This window comes from Ciconia boyciana, chromosome 4 (genome assembly GCF_034638445.1).
Source record: "Ciconia boyciana chromosome 4, ASM3463844v1, whole genome shotgun sequence".
Lineage (NCBI taxonomy): Eukaryota > Metazoa > Chordata > Aves > Ciconiiformes > Ciconiidae > Ciconia > Ciconia boyciana.
This window is the reverse complement of record NC_132937.1, coordinates 44,179,685-44,199,972: the sequence shown is the minus strand read 5'-3', so window position 1 is coordinate 44,199,972 and position 20,288 is coordinate 44,179,685. Positions and strand designations below refer to the sequence as shown.

At 38.5% G+C, this 20,288-nt stretch overlaps 1 protein-coding gene and 1 long non-coding RNA gene across 11 annotated transcripts in view; one reads left to right on the top strand and one right to left on the bottom strand.

Moving 5' to 3' along the window:
* The window catches only part of POC5 (POC5 centriolar protein), a 30,936-nt gene extending 23,066 nt beyond the window's left edge, over positions 1 to 7,870 (bottom strand). For 5 of the 8 annotated variants that reach the window (XM_072859843.1, XM_072859850.1, XM_072859847.1 and 2 more), the window contains exon 1: positions 7,743 to 7,862. In XM_072859843.1, coding sequence (XP_072715944.1) covers positions 7,743 to 7,847 — 105 coding nt within the window. In that variant the 5' untranslated portion in view covers positions 7,848 to 7,862. Of the gene's footprint in view, positions 1 to 3,702; positions 3,803 to 7,742 lie in introns of all 8 variants that reach the window. The other 3 variants (XM_072859845.1, XM_072859846.1, XM_072859853.1) reach the window with 2 other exon arrangements.
* Positions 4,361 to 19,171, top strand: LOC140650941 (uncharacterized). Of its 3 annotated transcripts, XR_012042206.1 has the most exons (6): positions 4,361 to 4,496; positions 5,208 to 5,332; positions 5,934 to 6,036; positions 7,180 to 7,436; positions 9,478 to 9,526; positions 15,486 to 19,171. It is a non-coding gene; the product is annotated as an uncharacterized lncRNA (long non-coding RNA). The 3 variants fall into 3 exon arrangements; XR_012042205.1 differs by lacking the exons at positions 5,934 to 6,036; positions 7,180 to 7,436; XR_012042207.1 differs by lacking the exons at positions 5,934 to 6,036; positions 7,180 to 7,436 and having other exon boundaries at positions 4,370 to 4,496; positions 5,199 to 5,332.
* Positions 19,172 to 20,288: the final 1,117 nt, after the last annotated feature.

Genomic DNA, 20,288 nt, shown 5'->3' with positions numbered 1-20,288 from the left:
ATGGCATTATACTATGCACCAAAGTAAGCCAATTAACATTTTTTAGAACTCTCCTAGTTAAACAGATTTTCAGAATGAAAGTATTTAGAGTTCAGTGTGACACTGTGAACAATCTGTATTATAGCTTAAACATACAATCCAGTAATTAATTTAAAAAGTTCCAGTAGCATTTAAATGCTGAAACCAATCAAAGCCACTAATTAAACATTTGGGGAAAAAATGCCAGTTGGAAAGTACTAAACCAGGCCACTAGCAGTCATTTTTTCTTCACTTTATACTATCGTACTAATTTTGTTTAGTATCCTAATGAGGTCAAGCCTTAGAAACCAATTTCAATTGAAAAATTATTTTCCTCTTCAAGCTGGGGAAAGTTAGAGTGGAAACAATCAGTTACAGGTACCAATTACATGTAATATGTTTTTGAATCTACCAGCTGAAAAGGATAATGTTTTAAAACTTTCAGTGTAACCCTTACATTTATGTGGGTTTCAACTAAATAGTGAACTTTTTTAAGAAGATAGGTTTTGTACATTTTAGCTGAATTCTAGTTTCCTTTCAAATTTCCATTTCCCATCTTCTAGCCCATCATGTTAAAATTAAAAGGCTAAATAAATGTATGTGAAGTATATAATTACAAACAAATAACATGGTATATCTTTTTGATAAGCAAAAGGAAGTATCACATTCCACGTAAAAGGTATAGTTAGTTGCAAATCAACAAGTTATCAATTTTTCCATATTCATATCTTCCTAAAGAAATACAGTTTTCATTTTATCAGATGTCAGGAGAAGAAAACAGATATCTTCAGATGAGTTATTCAACCAGGAACTACATGGAACTGTACAAAATTCCCTGCAGCAAAATTTCAGCAGAGTAAAAAAGCCAATATATTAGTCTTTACCTTAAGTCATCTAAATTAAATGATTCTGCAGAAGACATTAGATCACTTCTCTGTCTTCTTCAAAGAGATCGTGTGACCAAATAGCAACTTAAAACTAATTCTTCCCCCAAGCAAGTTAGTTTTCAGTCAGAGCTGATCCAGCTGCTTCCATGATTACTTTATCCAATTCAAGGGACATAGTAGGTAAGATGTCAGGTGCAAGTAGGTGGCTTATTTTGAGTCACCCAATTTAATCACTAGCACACAGTCTGTCTTACTATAGACATCCTGAGCACTCAAAATATACATATCAAGTTATGGCAGGAAATTTATCTAGTCTTTCAATTCCCAAAGAATCCTCTATATGCAAGAATACACGCACTCTTAGTCACCAACAGAAAGGGTCAATAGACAGCATCCAGTGAAAAATCTGGAAATACAAGCTTATAAATTACAATATTACAACACCGTTGGAATGAAGTTGAAAGCAAATATAAAAAAACCCCACAGTATCCTAATTGTAACCAGAAACTTAGACACAAAAAAAAATAATCCTGGAGACTGCAATAAGAATATGCAAGACAGGGAAATGGAAACATTAAGTGATTAAGAGTATTATCTCAATCTTAAATATTCCATAACAAGGATGCTGCAATTGGAATGCAATATTGACCAATAAATTTTGATAAAAACATAGTAAAATAAAATTAACAATGTATCTTTGGCTTGCTTACTATCTTTGTTCTGCTTTAAACAAAACTTACAAGCTGTTCTGTCAACTACAAAAATTCTGTTAGAGCATAAAACTACAAGAATATAGTTCTAAGGCCTGAAGGTCAGAGGAGTTTTGATCATTTAATGCATACTACCTTGGTTTTGTAGAAGTAAATAAATTAGTGTTGCAACGAGCAAAGGACACAAGAGCATTTAGAGGTTTGGGTTTTTTTCTTCCTTCTTAACGCATTATAAAAATCTACAGAGGCTGCATAGAATTTGTCCTTAGGATTGCAGTCAAGGTTACTCAACAACACGAACAGAACGGATTGAATGGACAAAGTCTTGCTGAACTCAATTATAAGTAAATGGAAGTCTTCTAAGAGCCAGTGGATTTTTTTTACAAGGAAAAGGTAACAATCTGGCCTCTATTTAAAAGCATCAAATTATCAAAAAGGCCCTTCAAAATTATCTAAAAGGAGTAGAGTACTTCCTTGTCAATACTCCTATCGCTCATCTGTGACCCCAGTGTTCTTTTTCAACAGTAATGGACTCCTCTGAGGAGCAGCTAAGGACTCTGCGCTTGTCTGCTTTGGAGAAGAGGCCGCTGAGGGGCAACCTCATCGCTCTCTGCAGCTTCCTGAGGAGGGGAAGTGGAGAGGGAGGTGCTGAGCTCTTCTCCCTGGGATCCAGTGATAGGATGTGTGGGAATGGTTCAAAGCTGTGCCAGCGGAGGTTTAGACTGGACATCAGGAAACATTTCTTTATCGAGTGGGTGGTCAAACACTGGAATGCGCTTCCTAGAGCAGCGGTCAATGACCCAAGCCTGTCAGTGTGTGAGGGACATTTGGACAATGTGGTTTAACTTCTGGTCAGCCCTGAATTGGTCAGGCAGTTGGACTAGGTGATCACTGTAGGTCCCTTTCAACTGAAAATATTCTATTCTATTCTAGACATGTTCTCAGTTGCAAAGCAGTCATTCCTTAATGTTAGTTTACTTTATCATTCTCTACAAGGTGGCTTTAGAACCTCCTTGATAATCAACCAGATCATAAAAGAAAATTCTGGTCTTCCAAAATTTGTCACACAATGCCTTCATCCTGTTTTCCAACTACAAAAGGCACTGGAAACACAGATGAATTACTATTGCTGAACAAAGATTAAGAAAATTTATCCATGAGATATGACCACAAATGGAGAAACACAGGAACTGCAGAAATGAATCGCCCATAAACAGGTAGTGTAAAAGGGACAAAGTCAATCCACATGAAGAAAAAAGCCCCTTAATTTACAGCTTCTACTGTACATGCCTATTCCACCAGGTGACAAAAGTGGAGATGCATTTCTACAGGGCAACTAGCAAAACTTATTTTTGTCAAGACTAGCCTGTTTTGGATAGAATCCTCTCAAAAAAACCCCCCACCCACTACTCAAATAGGAATAACCATTAAAGGATGAAAATCTGCTGCTTTCAAAAGCATAGGACAAAGACTTTATCCAGTACCTTTGCATCCTCCCAAAAGAATGCTGAGCACAGAAAAGGAAAAACCCTCACTGTTATAGTTCCAGGACATCTTGGCATATTTGATGCAGGAAAAAAAAAAAAAAGTATTTCCTTTCTGAGATTAACTTGGCCACAGTTCTACTCCAAGGGCAATAAATCCATTAAAAAAAAATTCAGTTCTTACGACATCATGTAAGCAGCCTAACACATAGATACACTTCATCCCTCAAAAATAATGCATTTCTATCCTACTGTGTCAAATTTATGCTTCTTGATAAGACTTAACACACAAAAAATAACACCAGAAAAAAAGTAGTAAGAAAACGGTATTATTTTATTTGTTGCTGTCATTGATCAACCTCTTAAGTTTAGATAAGAATTTTCACATAAATTGAAACTTCTTGTGAAATGCATAAAAGGGAATCCAAGTGAAGATATTTTAATCTCAGATTTTTTTGTTTCGTTTGCTTCCTTTCACTAACATTTTTATTATTTTCCTGTACACATAAAACATAAAAAAGATGCAAGTTTTGTTAGATTTCCTCATAATTTGCCAAACAAAATGCCATGACAGTGAACCAAATGAGGTTGCCTCTTTCCTACCTGACAATCTGAAGAAACAGAACTGCCCCGCACAGAGTCTTTTGGCAAAACTGGACTTGTGCTTTTCTCCTCATCTGATGACATTCTGCACAAAGTTAGTCTATAAAACAGTAGAAGCTGAACTTCATTTTTCCATTCCAACATGTTTAATGTATGTTCACCAACATTTTCCCCAGAAACAGCGATTCTGCTGTAGAAACTACACCACCACCCATTTGGTGGGCTAAACCAATCGCATGGTCTCATTATATAATGCTAGGTAGGAAACTGACTGATCCAAACCATACTCAAAATGATGAAAAGGCTTCCATTGACTTTAAAAGAAAATAATGGAAGACCCAAAAGTAACAACATAAAAGTTTTCTCTTATTTTACATTAACTGAATAATACCTAATGCTTAATGATACACAATACAAAATTTTACATGAATGGTAACTAAAATACACTGCTAGAGGAAAAAACTAAACAGATATATCAAGAATAACAGAAGCCTTAATTTACAGATACATTCCTGTGTCAGTCCTTCCTTCTTATTCACACCATATTGTTTTGGAGCTTATCAGCTTGTTTCAGTACAAAATTCCTATAGAGTGACACAGGAATGACTAAGCTACACTGCAATCTTCCCCCCCCCTCCCCGAACTACCTCAGCCACAGCCCAAGCTGAGATGATGCCCTGAACACTCCAGTTGAATACCCTGAAGCCTTCACTTAGTGGCCAACATCAGCCTCCCTCCACTTCTTTGACTCTTGCCTTATAGGCCCAGGAAGACGAACAGATATGGAAGGACAGGTAATGCCTTAGGTTCAGGTAATGTCAATGATTCCAGCAAATTCTAAGCAAGATAGTGAGGTGTTCTTTGAACATTTGGGAAGCAGGTGATATTGCAGAAATGACAAGAAACTTGAAGACTTTCTGAAAGATATGTGTTTTCTAATCTACTGTAGCCTACTAAGTCCTTCAGTGAAGAACTAAAGCTCTTGTGATAAAACTTGATAGGATATAGGGAAAAAGAACTCTAAAGCATATGAGTGGGAATGAAAGGAATTACAGAATGAGTGGGAACTGAGTATTAAGCAAGGTGAATTTGTTAATGAATGAATGGCAGAGTGATAGTGTTGCCTGATGCACATGGAAAACAATCATCAGACACATTAAGCAGGGAGTTGTCAGAGAGTAAGCACGGGAAGACAACCACCATCAATAACCAGAGGAATTGAGTGCTTGTACAATGTAGCAAACAACCATGCAAGGAAAATTTATTTTTAGAGAGACCTTTAAAACTGTCAATTATAATATTCTCAGTTGTTTTTTAAGCAGATGCATTTTCTGACATAAATGTTATTTTTAAATTGCTAGTTTTACTGTCATCAAATTGGCAGGAATATCCTCAAGCATCATCATCTTTTTTCAAAATGTCAAAAAATGCAATAATCTCATAGCTCTCTATATCGGAATACAGATGGAAATTAATTGTCTTTTTTGTTGTTTGAGCTATTCTAGATGCTGATTCTTCCTGCACCACAAAAGCTCTCTCTGCCACGGGTATCTACACCTTTCAGAATGGGAAGTTTGCTTCTGTGCTGAAGACGGACATTTCAAAAATGGTATAAAGACAATTTTAAATGGTGAGATTTCCTGTAGTCCCAAGGTTTAAAATACATGATTACTGTCTCCATACTTCCTGCTGAGCCCTAATATACTGACCATGTTTTTTAAGTACAAAATATGAAGTCTTGGGGAGGTTTACTGCATACTTTTATGGCTGTATACCAGTGGGTAGATAAGAGAAGAAATACTGGGTAGATGAAAGAAGAAATACTATCTTCCTCATCTCTTCCATGCTCATTGTCTGCTGCTCTGATAATTTTCTCCTTTCCTCTCTCCCACAAATGATTCCCTATCTGTTCCTTTAGTTTTGGCCTCTCTACCTAATCAAATAACTTTATACTAGCACACCCCCTTCCTTTAGTCAATAAATTCTTTTAATAGCAAAAAAATACTTCTTCAGTAATCTTAAAAAGTCAGCTTCAACTCCATATGCCTTCCTGTTAATATAGTTTCTCAAATTGTGGGTCCTGAGTACCCTAGAAGTCCTGGAGGTATTCAAACATACCTGTGTGTGTGGGCATTAGGGAGGATCACAAAGGATCAACTGCCTAGCACTTACAGGAATTAAAGGTGTATTTGCAGCCAGAAATTACAAATAGTGTTCTCTTTCCTTCTCAGTCCACTTAAAAAGAACTAAAGTACCACCAATTCTTCTGAGAAACAGGAGGGCAAATGGAGTTTCACGTGAACGCAGATGACGCCAAGGAAGTGGAGGAGAAAGGTTTATTCTGAAAAGTTTGTTCAATAACTTAAGGCCACTGTCCTGACTTCTCTTTTCAGTTTTCTAAGATCATGCCCTTGACATTCAGTCTAGTGTATCTAGTTCTCTGCTTATCACTGAAAGTACTCTCAAGTTTGTGGTCTTCCAAAACTCAAAAGGTTCCTTCGTCACAAGTGATGCTACCTCTCCACTCCAGGACACTCTTCCCTTCAAATCTGTAACTGCAGCTTACCTGTTTGATGTTGTCTTATAAAAGTCACTCACTGTCACCTCAGGTTCAGTGTTTGCCTCCTCTTCCCGTCCCTTTTCTTTATACCTGTGGACTAGCCCTCCACTGTGTTTGTCCATCTGGTCTACACCTGACTGCCTTTACTGACTTGAACACCACTTTAGATTCCACTAACAGGTTACTTAAAGTTCAAGCTTACTACTTAAAGTTCAAACTTTCCCCACATTTCTATGTTTTGCCTGTCTGTACCTCTAATATTTGTGTCTAGAGTCTATCCTTGCATATTGATTATTGCAACATTCCAGTGAAAATCTCAGTAAACCTAAAGTTCTAGAAATCTGCTTATGTACAAAATAAATTGGATTGCTACAATAAATTAAGATAAATTCACTTCTTTTAAGCTGATGTTTACAGATATCACTGTATGCTAAGTCATGCTAAGACTAACTTGTCTGCTTTGATCTCAGTGAACAAGCACTAAGTTCAAGAAAATAGCGGGTAAGTTTATAAAAGAGAAATCAAGGGATATTAAGTAAGACACCATCTCTGGGTCAACAAGTTGATTTGCTAAGCTGCAAATCATTATATGGTGAGAGACAAGTGAGAGGAGCATCTTCATGCTTACCATGTTCTTCTAATCTTCCCTGAGCCTCAGCCAAAACATCTGCCTGACTTCATTAAAGAAAGATTCCTGTTAACAGCAGTAGTTTCTTCCAAACCATAAGTGTACGACTACAATGCTAAGACAGCTACTTTTAGAAAGAGGATGCAACTATAAAGATCTTTGACCTGACTCACCATGGCCGCTCTCATCCTTACTTTTTAATTGGTTGAGCTGTGCTCAGGATTTTGTGCTTTAGGGTTTGCTTTTGACTAAAAGTGATGCTTTCCAAATAATTTAATGTTGCATTCAGATCACAGGACTCAACACCTGGGAAAGAGAACTACTCCATCTCCCAGTCACACAGGACATTTTCGTTTCCCTTAACTGTGCCCCCTTGCAAAGCAGCACTGCTCAGGTCCACGTTTTTAAGCTTCTCACCACAGCATCTCTGCAACTACCCCTTACGCCTGCAGAGCTGATACTACAGCGACCACCGCTGTCATGTCAACTAGCAACAATAAGGACAAGCCGCAGGCTGTCACAAAGACACCTGGGAGGCACAGCCGGGTAGGCACACGGGTGGACAAGCAGGAAGGAGCACAATTCCGAATGTGAACAGGAGATCTTTCTTTGTGTTTTTTTTTTTTAAGACAGGGCCTTTAAGACAACCAGCCCAACTACCCGGGGGCCGGGGGTGCTCACAGGCCCCCTCAGAGAGTGGTAGGAAGCTCGGGGGGGGTGGCGGGGTGGGGAGGAGGGGGGCTGCGGGTAAGCCGCCGGGCAGGAAGACTGGGGTTATGGAAAAGGTACTGTGGAAGTCACGGCCCCTCGGGGCGCAGCACGCCCGGCCGCCCCCCGCCACCCCCCTCTCACCTGCGGGCAGCAGCCGCCCCCGGCCGCCGAGCGAGACGGTTTCAAACTACCAGAGCGGAAGAAGAAGCACTTCTCTGATAGGCTGAGGGTGCGTTTACAAAGCATTCTCTGATTAGGCAGTTTGGCGGCAAAGTAGCCAATTAAATTGCTCAGCCGGGGGGGCGGGCGTGCCAGTCCGTCCCATCGCCGTCCCTCTTTCGCCTACGACCGCTTCGCCTCCCGCCGGCTTCTGCCTGTCAGCGGCTGCCGCGCACTGATTGGCGGCAGCATTCCCGGGGCTGGTGCGCGGGCCGCGGACGGCCGTTGGCGGGGGCGTGAGGGGCTGTGCGCGGGGCGGGGCGGTGCGCTGCGGTCATGTGGTACCCTGACAGGCGGGCGGTGGTTGGCGAGTGTTGGGGCCTCGCGAAGGCTGTGGTGGGTCCGTGGTCCCGGCCCGCGCCCCTTACCGAGCGCCAGAGTGGTGGCCAGTGGCCCTGTCGATGCGGGGGGGGCGTAGGGGACTGTGCCAGCCTAAAAGTTTGGGCTAGGCAAGGTGGGGGAGCCTGGTGTTCTCCATGTTGGAGAACAGCTGCTGAAGGGCATTCCTGTGGAGAATTAAGATTTTTTAAAAAAGAGGGTTCTTTGGTGGAACTACTTCCTTCTTAAACGTTTCCACCTGTGCTAATTATGAAGCTAGAAAACCTTCCCGAGTAGGTGTTTTAAATAATTTTTGCAGTGATGTTACAGGAGGAGCTCTGGGCTCATGGTTTCCAGCATTTCTCTCCAGTCCAGCCTTTCTCTAAAACCCGTTATAGGTAGACACGCTAAATGAATTCAGGTGTTAAATTCGGTCTGCCCTGTGGTAGAGCTGTGTGTAGTGCACCCCATCAGAGGCAAAGCTGCTGGGTCAGCAGTTGGAGCAGCAACTGCTCAGTGTGATCCCAGAGGGAATTGCTTTTATTGCTGTTTAGCAATTTTCAAAAATTTTTTGATCATGCATCAAGGAGTAGAGAGTCCTGTTTGCTAGTCCTATTTATCCTGATACCATCTTAATTGTTCTTTTTGTAATGCAAGCTGTGACATCAAAAATCTTTCCAAAATAATTTACAGCACTGAACTCTGGCTACAGCTGTACGATCTGGTATACTAGAGCCACAAACGTCCTAGTCAAGCTCCATAGTATGTGAATATACCTTATATTGCACCAACATTTTGTCTGATAACATTAGAAAGATAGCACAGACATAAAATATCCAAACATCCACAAAATTATAATTTATAATTTGCCCTTTATAAATGTTTACAGTAATATATGTATCTTCTAGAATCTTTTGCATCTGTGAAACAAGTAAGGAAACCACAAAAATTCACCTCTTGTAGAGGCATTAAGTTCTCCTAAAGTAAGCCTTTTTCCATATTGAAAGGCCTACTTCAATGTTTGGTTATTGCAGCATCCAGTTAATTGCCAACTTCACCTGATGCGAAGCTTCGCTAATGTGGAGTGTTTTTGCTTCTGCTGCTTCCCACTCTTAGGTCTGAGCCATGATCAAACCCAAGACTTCAGTTCCTCTTTTTAGAGTACTTTCAAACTATGTAAGATATATTAATGCAAAAATGTCTACTTTCTAGGTCATCTCTAAAAAAAGACCACCACAGCCTCTAGATCAATTAATAGTTTTAAATGATCCCAGGGATGATTTGGTAAAGTTAGTAGGCTGGTAGAAATATGATCTTTGTGCTTTTTTTTTTTTAACAGGTTTTTTTCAGGGATTTCAAGATAAATCTTTTATCATGGCATATATCAGGTATATTTTTTACATTTTCATAACCTCCCTGTTTTTTTGTATGTTGCACTGTTCTCTGTTGTATTTATAATGTGTTTATGTATTTTTGATGCAAAATTGATTGCCCAAATCTTACCTCAAGCTCAGCCCTAATCACAACCAGGTGGCTGATGTCTGTATAGGCATCAACATAAGATATTTCCTTACCGCAGTCATATGCTTTCATACAGTAAACTAAATTCTTCATTCCTACTTTTCTGAAACTTTATCTTTAATCCTAGTCATAACTTTAGTCTGTAGCAAGGGACCAACAACTGTCAGAATTGACAGAAAGCATTGTCCCTTATCAGCCTCAATTCTCCATTCTAGCAATTTACACAGTAACCATCTGTTAACTTGAGGTATTCTGTTTTTCTTTTCTAAATACTTAATCATAATTTCAGTTTAGCATTAGCTAAAGAGAAGTGCTGACTTTGTTAATATTAAATGCTTTAGCAATTGGCAGTTACCACCATTTGACTTTCCCTTAGGCCTAGGAGCTCAAGGAATAAAGCAGATTTACCATATTTTTCCATAAATTTGTAACCCTCACTAAACCTACAATCTTTCCTAGGTTATAATAAAATAAGATAAGCATCTTCTAAAATTAATTTTAAATCATTCCCTACCTACTAATACTACTATGGGTCCAACAGTGTAGCCTGTTGAGGATCCTGCAATCAGCCAAACACTTCAGCTCTTGATTACCAAACGATAACCCAGCCCCAACCTTAAACCTTGTCTAAGTCTTAACCAGTACATCCATATTTGTTCCAAACCCAAACATAATATATTCGCCCTTGCCTGTATTAGCTTCCATCTTAGCCAAGTACATATTCAGAACTGAGCAATAAACAGACATTTGGTCATTCCTTTTACAAAACTTGGCCCTAAGAACATCCCTGCTTTTAGTCTTGGCCATAGCCAAGTTAGAAATGTCTGCACTAAAACATAAACACAAAGAATTGGTTATATGGTCATAAGCTGCATTTATTGTCTGAGACCTAGGATGGGACCTTCCGTTGGCAGAAGTGACAAGCGTGTGATTGGGTTTGCTGGACAGGAGCTTTATTAACCTCTGGTTATGACTGAAAATGGGCAAGGAGTTAGGGTCGGTTTTGAACCCAGAAGGGTTTGAAGACGAGTTTCATTCCAGGATACCGTGAGGTCTCCAGGAAGGGGATGGAGGATGTTAGCTATAGAAATGACTGGCTGCTCACTGTTTTTGTGGTTTTTATGGAATTTGATTAAGAATAGTTTGGAGACATATTTTGAGTTAGGATTTAGAGAAAGTGTCAACAGAGGGCTGTTTTTAACTGCAGCATGTGGTAAGGTATGCATGATTTCATGAGCAAAAACTCCAGCCTGAGTAACTCCTCGTTATCGTGCAGTCACAGCATTTCATAAAGCCTACAATGACACTTGCTAGGTTAGTTTCCAGAAAAGCAGAATGGAAGGATAGCATTTGCTGATGGAATGTAGTAAGCATGAAGGAGCAGATGGTTTCAGAGAAACATCTTTTTTTAATTGATTTGGTTGTAAGTATGTACGATAAGGTCTTTGGTTCCAGTTAGAGTTAAATTTGGGGTAAAGAGGAACTGCATTTGTAAGGCCTGCATGAATAGGAAGAGCGCTGGCCTCAGAGCTTGTCCTGGCACTATTCCTTTTTTTTTGAATGCTAAGCTGAACCTAACATCCAGCTGTAATCATGTCTTGGTGACCAATGCCTACACCAAAGCAAGGCATAATCTATTTTCCGTTGCCACAACTGGCTTTTCTGCAAGGTCACAGCTGAGGGAGGATTTTGTAATAAACCAAACTATTCCTGGACAAAAGGGAGTAGGGTTGTTACTGTACCCTGGCATGAATTTGTAGGATTGGACCATCCCTAAACTCTAAAATAAGGGTCATGAGGAATAACACTGTTTGTCACTGGACTGAGTTGGCCTCCATATCAAAGGGCAGGAGGCACAGTGGCATTTGTAGTCATGAAGTGTGGCAGGATATCTGGTCACAGGACTTCCTCTACCCATATCTCTAGTATTTAAAAGGCAGTATGGTTAAAAGCAAGAGAAAAGTTCCTCCAAAGAGCAATTTTAGATCACCATATCCAAACGAGCTTTTCTGACCCCTCTAACTACTAACAATCAGCCTCCAAATTTACGTATTTGTTTGGTGTTTGAAATAAGGTCATGTGAATGTACAACTACTGCAATGTTTTGAAATGCTTGTCAATGTCTAACTTTTCAACAAGGCATATGTTTGGTGCACGTTAGTGAAACAGAGCGCAAGTTCCTTGTCTCAGACCCAATAATGTAAGGGTACTATTCAAAATAGAGAGATGGCATATGCTTCTATCACTCTGTTCATGCTAATTTCTGTTGTACACTGCTGGTGTAAAAAATATGATGAATCTTTCTGCATAAAATAGTTTTTTAAATACATGACTGCCATTGACACATAAGACATAGCCTTTAAATATGTGTTTAGTTTTCAATCTTACATCTTCGGGAAAATGCAGACATATGGAAACTGAAGGAGATTGCAATGGGTACTCAAACCAGTCTTTGTGATGCAAACATCTACTGCTACTTTGTAATTAGATGGATAAAAAGCAAAGGAGATCAAATGGTATAAAGCTGATTACTAGTATATAGAGGTAATTGTAGATAGAGAGCGAGCAATGAAATGACAATAATTACCCTACTCCCACACTGTGGATTTTATGGACTATCTGATAAAATCTTCTGTTGAAACTTTCTGATTCTGAATTGTATATCAAAAATACTAGTCATCTTTAATGTTGGATTCTATAGTACAATAGAAAGTACAATTATTTGAACAGAGGGAAGGAGATTCTTCCATGCTTTTATGACCACTAATGTTCATATGCTGCTCTAGCCAAGCAAATGCCGCAGCAGTGATTTGAGCCAGGAAAAGTACAGTCATCTGTGCAGACTAGGAATTCATTTTGGAACTGTTACTGTCCTGTGCTTTTCTGAAGGAAATAGGGAGAAGGGAGGCAGGAGGAAGGAGATTGAACTGATTTGATAGCATTAACACATCTACAAAGGGTCATCTTTGTGTGGTTGTTTTTTGAAACAGTTTTTGAAGGATTCAAAGTGCAAAGTAAATGTAGTCTAGTTTATATGAAATATTCATGAATTTTTAGCATTGTCTGTAATTCTATAGCTTGTTGAAATACCTTTTCAGTGTTTTTCCTGTTTTTCCCCCATATCTATCATGATTACTGTGATGGAAAAGCAGATGCTTTGTGATAACTTAAGTGTGCATACTGGAGTGATTACTGTTTGACTCTACCAGATTAACTATTTGGCCATTTACTGTGTCAACATAAGGTCTGTCTCCTCTCATGCGCAGTGTTAGATGCAGCTCTGGCCTCTAGGTAGATCTGTGCCTTGTACAATATAGTCTTGCGATCTCTCTTCCACTGCATGGCTCCACATGCCTCAGACAGAAGCATCGAGTGTTGGGAGGTGAAGAGCCAGGGAGAAGGCACTGAGCTGCATCCTTTGGAGCTTTACATTCAAAGGACTGTCATGTTATGGCTACTGCCTTCTGCAGTGGGGCCTTCATAATTGTGTAGTCCAGGACCATCCCTTTCCCATCATGTGAACTGAAATAATAAACATAGCTGATTGGCAGATCACCCATTTCATGATCCAAATTGAATTTTTTGTTCCAACTGAAATAAAGAAACACTTTTCAAAATACCAGCATTTTGTACACAATTGAAATCCTAATTTTAGACAAAAAATAATGGCTAAAGATAATGCATATGGGCACTGTGACAGTGCAGTTCCACATATTTTGGAAGCTACTGGCATTCTTTTCTTGTGACGATGATAGTAACAGTCATATCCTGTGAATATGGAACACCTCAGTGTTAAAGGTCTTCTACCCAATATCCCACTCTCCCCATGTAGAAATGCTGTTCTGACCATGTCATCTGTTATATAAAGGTCAGTGCATATGTCTAGTACATATCCTTTTCAGAGAAAACGTGAATTGCAGATAGTATTGAGAGATGTAAAATAGTCTGGAGTCTAGTATTTGCTATGTCTGAAAATACGTTCTCCCATTTTTTTTCACAGATAGGCTTATAGGTTGACAGGACAGTGTTTGTTGATGAGCCTATACATGCTATAGGCCTAGTGAATGTGTTCATATATGCTTAAAAGTTTCTCCTAGGGCATCTGAATTTTTTCACGAGTAACCTTTTCCACATAAGTCAGTCAGTCTTTTCCCCATCAATAACAGAACCTGTCATGACTGGTTTTGAATGGATTTTGCACGAATTGCAAGAAAGGTTTTTCTACCACAGTGACGTATTGGCATGTTAGATAAAGATTTTCAGTTACATGGAAAAAAGTGGTTCTCTTACAGTGGATTGAGTAACAATACATTCACCTGTTTTTCAAGCCTCTAACTTTTTTCCAACGTGATACCACACATGAAACTGGATCTGTAGGCTTTGGGTGAATTTAAGGAGAATGCTTCCCTCAAGATTATTTAATCTTCCTTTGGCAGATTTTTTTCTTCAAGCTAGAGAAATACCAGCAATTTGTGCTGTGTTTAGTCTTTAGTGGGAGAAATAGGAGACCAGCTGATTAAAAGGAAGTAATTTCAAAGATTGTTCTATCCCAGATATTGGAAAGAATTGGAACGGAAGAAGCCTGAATATTTTTGCTTGTAGTCTGTATTCTGAATTCTGTTCTGTGGCTATATATGACTTCAGTAATCAGCTCTTGCTCTGTGGCAAATAATGGTAGCAGTACAGTGGCTAGAATATACTGTTTCAGTCAAATAATCAGCTATGTAAAGTACTTAATAGCAATGCATTATTTATATTTTTAATGTTAATAATTTCTGTTGCAAACTTCTGAATTGAAAAAAACCTGTAAGCAGCTTGATAAAGTTTTACAATGCCATGGATACTCTGCATAAACCAAAACAGCCTTATAAGTCATGGGGTCATGCGTACGTTCCTGCTATAAGAAACACTCTTGAACTGGTCCAAAAAAGATCTGTCAACAATTTTGCCAAAAAGCACCTGGAATATTTCGGTGGTAATGCTACTTTTCTCCTTTTAAACTGTAGAGAACAGGTGATCAGTTAAATCTCTTCTGATAGGAAATCAAAAGATAAACATCCATAGAGATCTTTCAGTGGCAGGGTGCACATGTAGAACATATTTGTGATGACATACTTTGCTGGAGGGACAGTAGAACACTACTGAGTATTGAATGACCATAAAATGCACAGCATCAGCTTCTTTCAAGACTACCATTAAGGCTGCCCATAAATCTGCTATTGAAAATCATATCTGAAGAAAGAATACTTGTTTTGGTTTTGTGATTGTTCCTCACAGCAACTTACAGGGTTTTAAACAAAGGTAAAACCGTATTTCTTATAGGAGTCTATAGAAAGTGGTTGGCAGCAATTAAACTGTTTTCTCTGAAAACAAGTAAAAGGTTTTCCAAGCTTAATTATATTAACGATCTGTTCCTAAGGAAAACACAATCTTTATAAATAACAATTGTGATGTTTATTGCTGTTTTTAAAAAAATCTGTGCACTGTACTTGCTTTACCACTTTTAAGAGGTTCTTTGTGCAAAGGAATCCTAGGCAGGTTATTTGAATGAGTTTTCCATTATAAAGCACAGATCCATTTGGCAAATGATGTGCAAGAAAAGCTTGAAATGATTAATGTGAAGCAGACTTTCATCCTCCCTCTAAGAGCAGCCCATTTACATGAGCGATTGTATAACAGTCATAATGTTTCAGCGTCTCTCCAGTATCTTATGGCAGGATCAACACGTTAGCTGTTGACAGCTGTAAATATGTATGTTTGCATTCCGGTTTGAGTGCTGCCAGCTCCTTTGCCTGTAGCCATCACTCTCTCTCTCCCCTTTCTCAGGCAGGTTGCAGTCCCTGTGCTTGCCTGCTCCGCATCATCGCAGACTGAAGGGCAGGTTTTTTTCCTCAGAGCTGATTTCTTCCCAAGCCGTGAGTCAGCAAGCGAGGGAACTGACGACATTGCCGGGATGGTCCACGCAGAGATGTGCCTCTGCAGTGACGCAGCCTTTGCTCATACAGGAATCAGCAAGGATTTTTACATCACCTCTGCACCAGGTGGCAACATATCATGCTACTCTGCTCGCGAACTGGATTTAAAGAAACAAACACTCATAATGTGGAGCAGTCTGTATAATTCAGTCAGCACAGAAAGGAAAAATCAGCTTGAGGTGTTGAATCCTGACTTGTTCATATTCTGTCCACTGTTTATATCCCTGACCCACGGCTCTTTTGTTCAGCTTTAAAGGAGCTTTGCCATTTTAAAGAGCTCTGAAAACTCTCCGGTCAGCTTGAGGTGTTCTGCAAGAGGTGTTGTGACATTCAGCTATAGGATAGTTCTCTAGACATGTCCCAGGACTCAGAGTGTACTAGGCTGAAGCTTGAGCTTGCATTGCTTAATACGTGTAGAAACACAAAGCTGTCTAAAAGCCACCATCTGTTGTCCCACTGTGCTCGCCAGGATGAGAAAGCGACAAAGGTCACTTCAGTCAGTTTGGTCCCTCTCCTTCAGGTCACACACACCTAGAATATGACCAAGTATTTTGCATGTAGAGCTGTAGAATTTTCTAGAATTTGGGGCTTAGTGGAAACTTTTGCTCTTTTAACAGTCCCAAGATAAGACTCTATACTGATATAAGCAACTGTTCTTGATTACTCCTAGAGTCACAAACATAGTAGCAATATCCTAGCTCTGCTAACCCTTCTTTTTTTTTTGGAAATCAGATTAAGTGTTTCTGGAATTTGCATTGTTATATATATAATGTAAAATAATTGTATAATATTATATAATAATGCTAATAATGATTATAATACAATAAAATAATATAGTATTATATTATATTAATGTTGACAAAGACTGGTGGAATGCCATTAACTGAAAGGAAGGAAGTAACTTAATTAGATGGTCTAGATGGTGTAAGAGTGTACACCAAAGGTACCTTTTTAAGTTTTAGAGAGGATCATTGGCATTCATTTTAAGATGCAAAATACTATACATTATGACATTTTTTTCTTTCAAATTTTCTGGTGCCTAGTTAACAAAAAAGTTCTCTCTGCTAATAAAGAAAGATTCCTAGTCTTTCAAGGACCAGCACCCCCAATTCAGACTGTAATAAAAACTTAGGTTGCTATTAAAATGCCTTTCAAACAACTGTTCAGAAAGGCTGCCTATCTGTATATGTCTGTGACATTCAGGCTGAAATGTTTTGCATGGTATTCATCCTGCTAACTTAAGGCCTTTTTATTGTAGACATCTTCTTCTGGGCTATTCATTCTGGATTCCCCTTATAGTTGCTTAAGGGACATCTAAGATAGCCTCATCTGAAAAGTCTTTTAGTCTTTTATAGTCCTAGCAGAGAAACAAGTGCCTGCAGGGTTCAGTTGATCTCATACATTTCCAAAAGGTCAGATGAATCATACCACAAAAGTGCTTATCTCTCTGTTGGAACTATAAAGAGAGTCTAGACAACTAGTTCAGATATCAACATCTTAGATATTTGCATTTGCTCAGATGATTTCTATATTTTGAATTTAATTGTACTTCATATGGAACTACAGACTCTCAGAGGATTTGATTATTAAAACCCAGAATTTGTCAGTTTGGTACCTAAATTCTGTAAGCCTGGCTTAAATATTGATCTGAGTAATTTTAATCCATTTTTGGAGTAAGTAGACACAACTCCTGATACATCACATAGAGGGATGAATCTGGTAGGGTCTGTCTGACTCTGTTCCAGAGCACTGTGTTAACATAATAAAAACATAGTAAAAGCAATGCAAGGGAAGAGTCTTTGTTAAAGGTTTAAATGGCTTACACTGTGAGGTTTGTACAGCAAAGGTAAGAAGCAAAATGTACCTGTGGTTAAATAAAAGTTTGTGAAGTATTTAAAATGCAAATAACAAGTAAACTGACAAATGAGACAGTTATGGAAGACACATATTGTGGAAGAGAATGGGAAGATAAAAGGTATATGAAAAAAATGATATAGACAAAATCTAATACATGAACTGAAATTAAGGGAATAAAAAGGCTTATGGAAAGCTTTGCAGTCTTAAATGAAAGAAGAAGGAGGAGAGGGAGGAAGGTAGAGACGTGTGTAGATAAGTGACAACATTTTAGGCAGAATGTCAAAAGCTTTGCCAAACAGAATCAGTGACAGGATGGCATCTAAGCTTGTATGGGACTACTTTACAATAAATTGATTAATCAGCAAAGTCAGAGGCTACTGGTCTGGAAATCCTGCAAGAATAACTGGGTTTTAATTATTAATTTTTGGACTCCATAAGCTATCACTTAGCAAAGTTTTCTTATTTCAAGGAGACTAGCAGTGCAGGGTAAAATAAACACTGCCTGGCATTCACAGACCATCTCTGATTATCTTTACAAGAAGACTTTGAGACAGTGATTGGAGGTTGAAGTGGCAAATGTAGATACATTTGTATTTATCTCCATTTCTAAATGTAGAAAATGTATTGTGATGTACATAAAAACAGCCCCAACTTTACACATAATATGTTGGATTTTGAGCTGCCCATCTTCACTCAGGAACAAGGTCTTCAGTTTACAACAGATTTTATGAGAACAGGAGTTTGGTGCTTACCAATTGTTATGCCTTCCTCTTAAAAAAGCTACAGTTGAACTGGAAGAAGTTCGAAGAAAGGTAAAAAGGATGATCTACAGTATGAAGTGGCTACAATATGAAGAACAATTAGGCAAATGAGAGTTCTTCATCCTAGAGAAAGGCTATTCTATGGTAATGTAACACAAGGCTAAAAAACCCCAAATGGTATGAAGGTGGTGCATTAGGGATTTCTTGTTTTCTCTCTCTTCCAATAAAAAAAATAGGGAGCATCAATTGAAGCTAACAGAAGCCTTATTCAAAGCAAACAAGAAGATTTGGTTCTTCATCTTGTTTTAGCATCTGTAATATCTTTTGCAAGAAGCTCCACAAATTCACTTTACAAAGTTTACATGCATTCAGGGGAAGAGTGGTCAAGTTCATGGAAGGAAAATCCACCTATACCTATTGAATACAGATATTGTCTCTGACTGAGGAAGTCCCAATGTTATATATTTTTGGAGCTTAAGGAGATCATGTGGGAGAAGTCCCACTATGTGCCATATTGCTCTCTTTTTACTTTGGGTGCTCTTTTGGAGACAGGATACTAAGCTTGATGAATCACTAGCCTTTGCTCTGACCTGGAATCACAATTATGTTAGAAACAGTGCTGATTTTAAATAATAATGGATTGAACTGATTGTGTTAAAATAGATTTACAACAAAAGTATGTAATTTATATTGAGATATTTTTCAGGTGAATATATGAAATTTGTCAGATTTCATTTAAGGTAGAGTGAATGCTTTTTATTCTGTGTGAATTATTACAGTTGTCCTTATTGTCATCTCAGGAGCATGCTTAAGAAGAAGTTGAAAGTTTTTAAATATGTCGGTCCTGTAGCAAAAACAGTGAAGATGATAAATAGGAGAACAAATGGTGAAGGGATATGTTACCTTTAACTCTGCTGTTTTCTAGTTTTCTTCCTCATAAATACATATTTTGCTTCTCTTTTTGGTTTAGTTTGCTAAGTTTTGTTTAATTTGTTATCTCTCACTTGCTTTAGGTGAGCAGTAAGTGTAGTAGTGCCAAAACCAAGAACTTCCTATTTTCCATTTTTATCAGTGTGTTTCTTTTCCATTTACGGCAGAGCATATCTACTCAGTAGTACCAAATCTGTGCTAAGTGCTGCACTCACATTTTCCTGCTTGCCTTCTTCAAGATTGCAGATTATACACTTTCCAGCATGTTATGTGAATACAGATGGCTCTTCTATTTGTGGGAAAGACAAGCACAGTAATAAGAAATTTGACCTGGAAGAAGAAAGCAAAAGGAAACAAACAACTGTTTCCTTTGATGGTGTCATGGCAGTGTATGGGAGACTCGAGAGGGACAAGGCACTTCTTCAATGTAATTTTCATTTTAACAGAATTTTTGAATGTGTGAGCATAAAAGTAGTTAGCATTACCTGCCCTACAGTCTTGTATCTGGTATGCTGCAGAAAGTGAGAAGTAACATACAGAAATTAGCATTCATTTGAAGGTGAACTGCTTATATTCGATTACATATATCTATTAATATGAAGACACTAATTTAGAACACCTTTAAAGATATTAAATTTCTCTACCATCAAGCTCATACTCACTAAAGCCTATTGTGATACTGCCACGTGGGAATTTCTTTTTGCAGTAGTTGGAAACATACCACCCATCTGTAGGCAGGCATTAAAGTTCTCTGAGCTTTCTTTTCCATTACATAATTAATCAGTACTCAAAAGTTATGTTGAAAAAGAGTTTTTCAGCCAACAACCTGCAAAAAATAGCATATCAAGAGTCTTTGTCAAAGTGTGCATAGTCATCAGTGACTGAAAGATTGTAGTAGAAAACAGACCTTTAAAGAATGCCTCAAATGGATGAGCTCTGGTGTTAAGTAAGTCTTGCTGTGTTGAAATAGAGAAATTAGTTCCAGTTATGTATCTGACCAGTACAGTATTGGTATGTGTTAGTGCCAGTCTCTTTTTGGGGTATAAGTTGACTTTGATGGATGGTAGCTAGGGACAGGAGGAAAAAGTGGAGAAGGAGATGCAGCA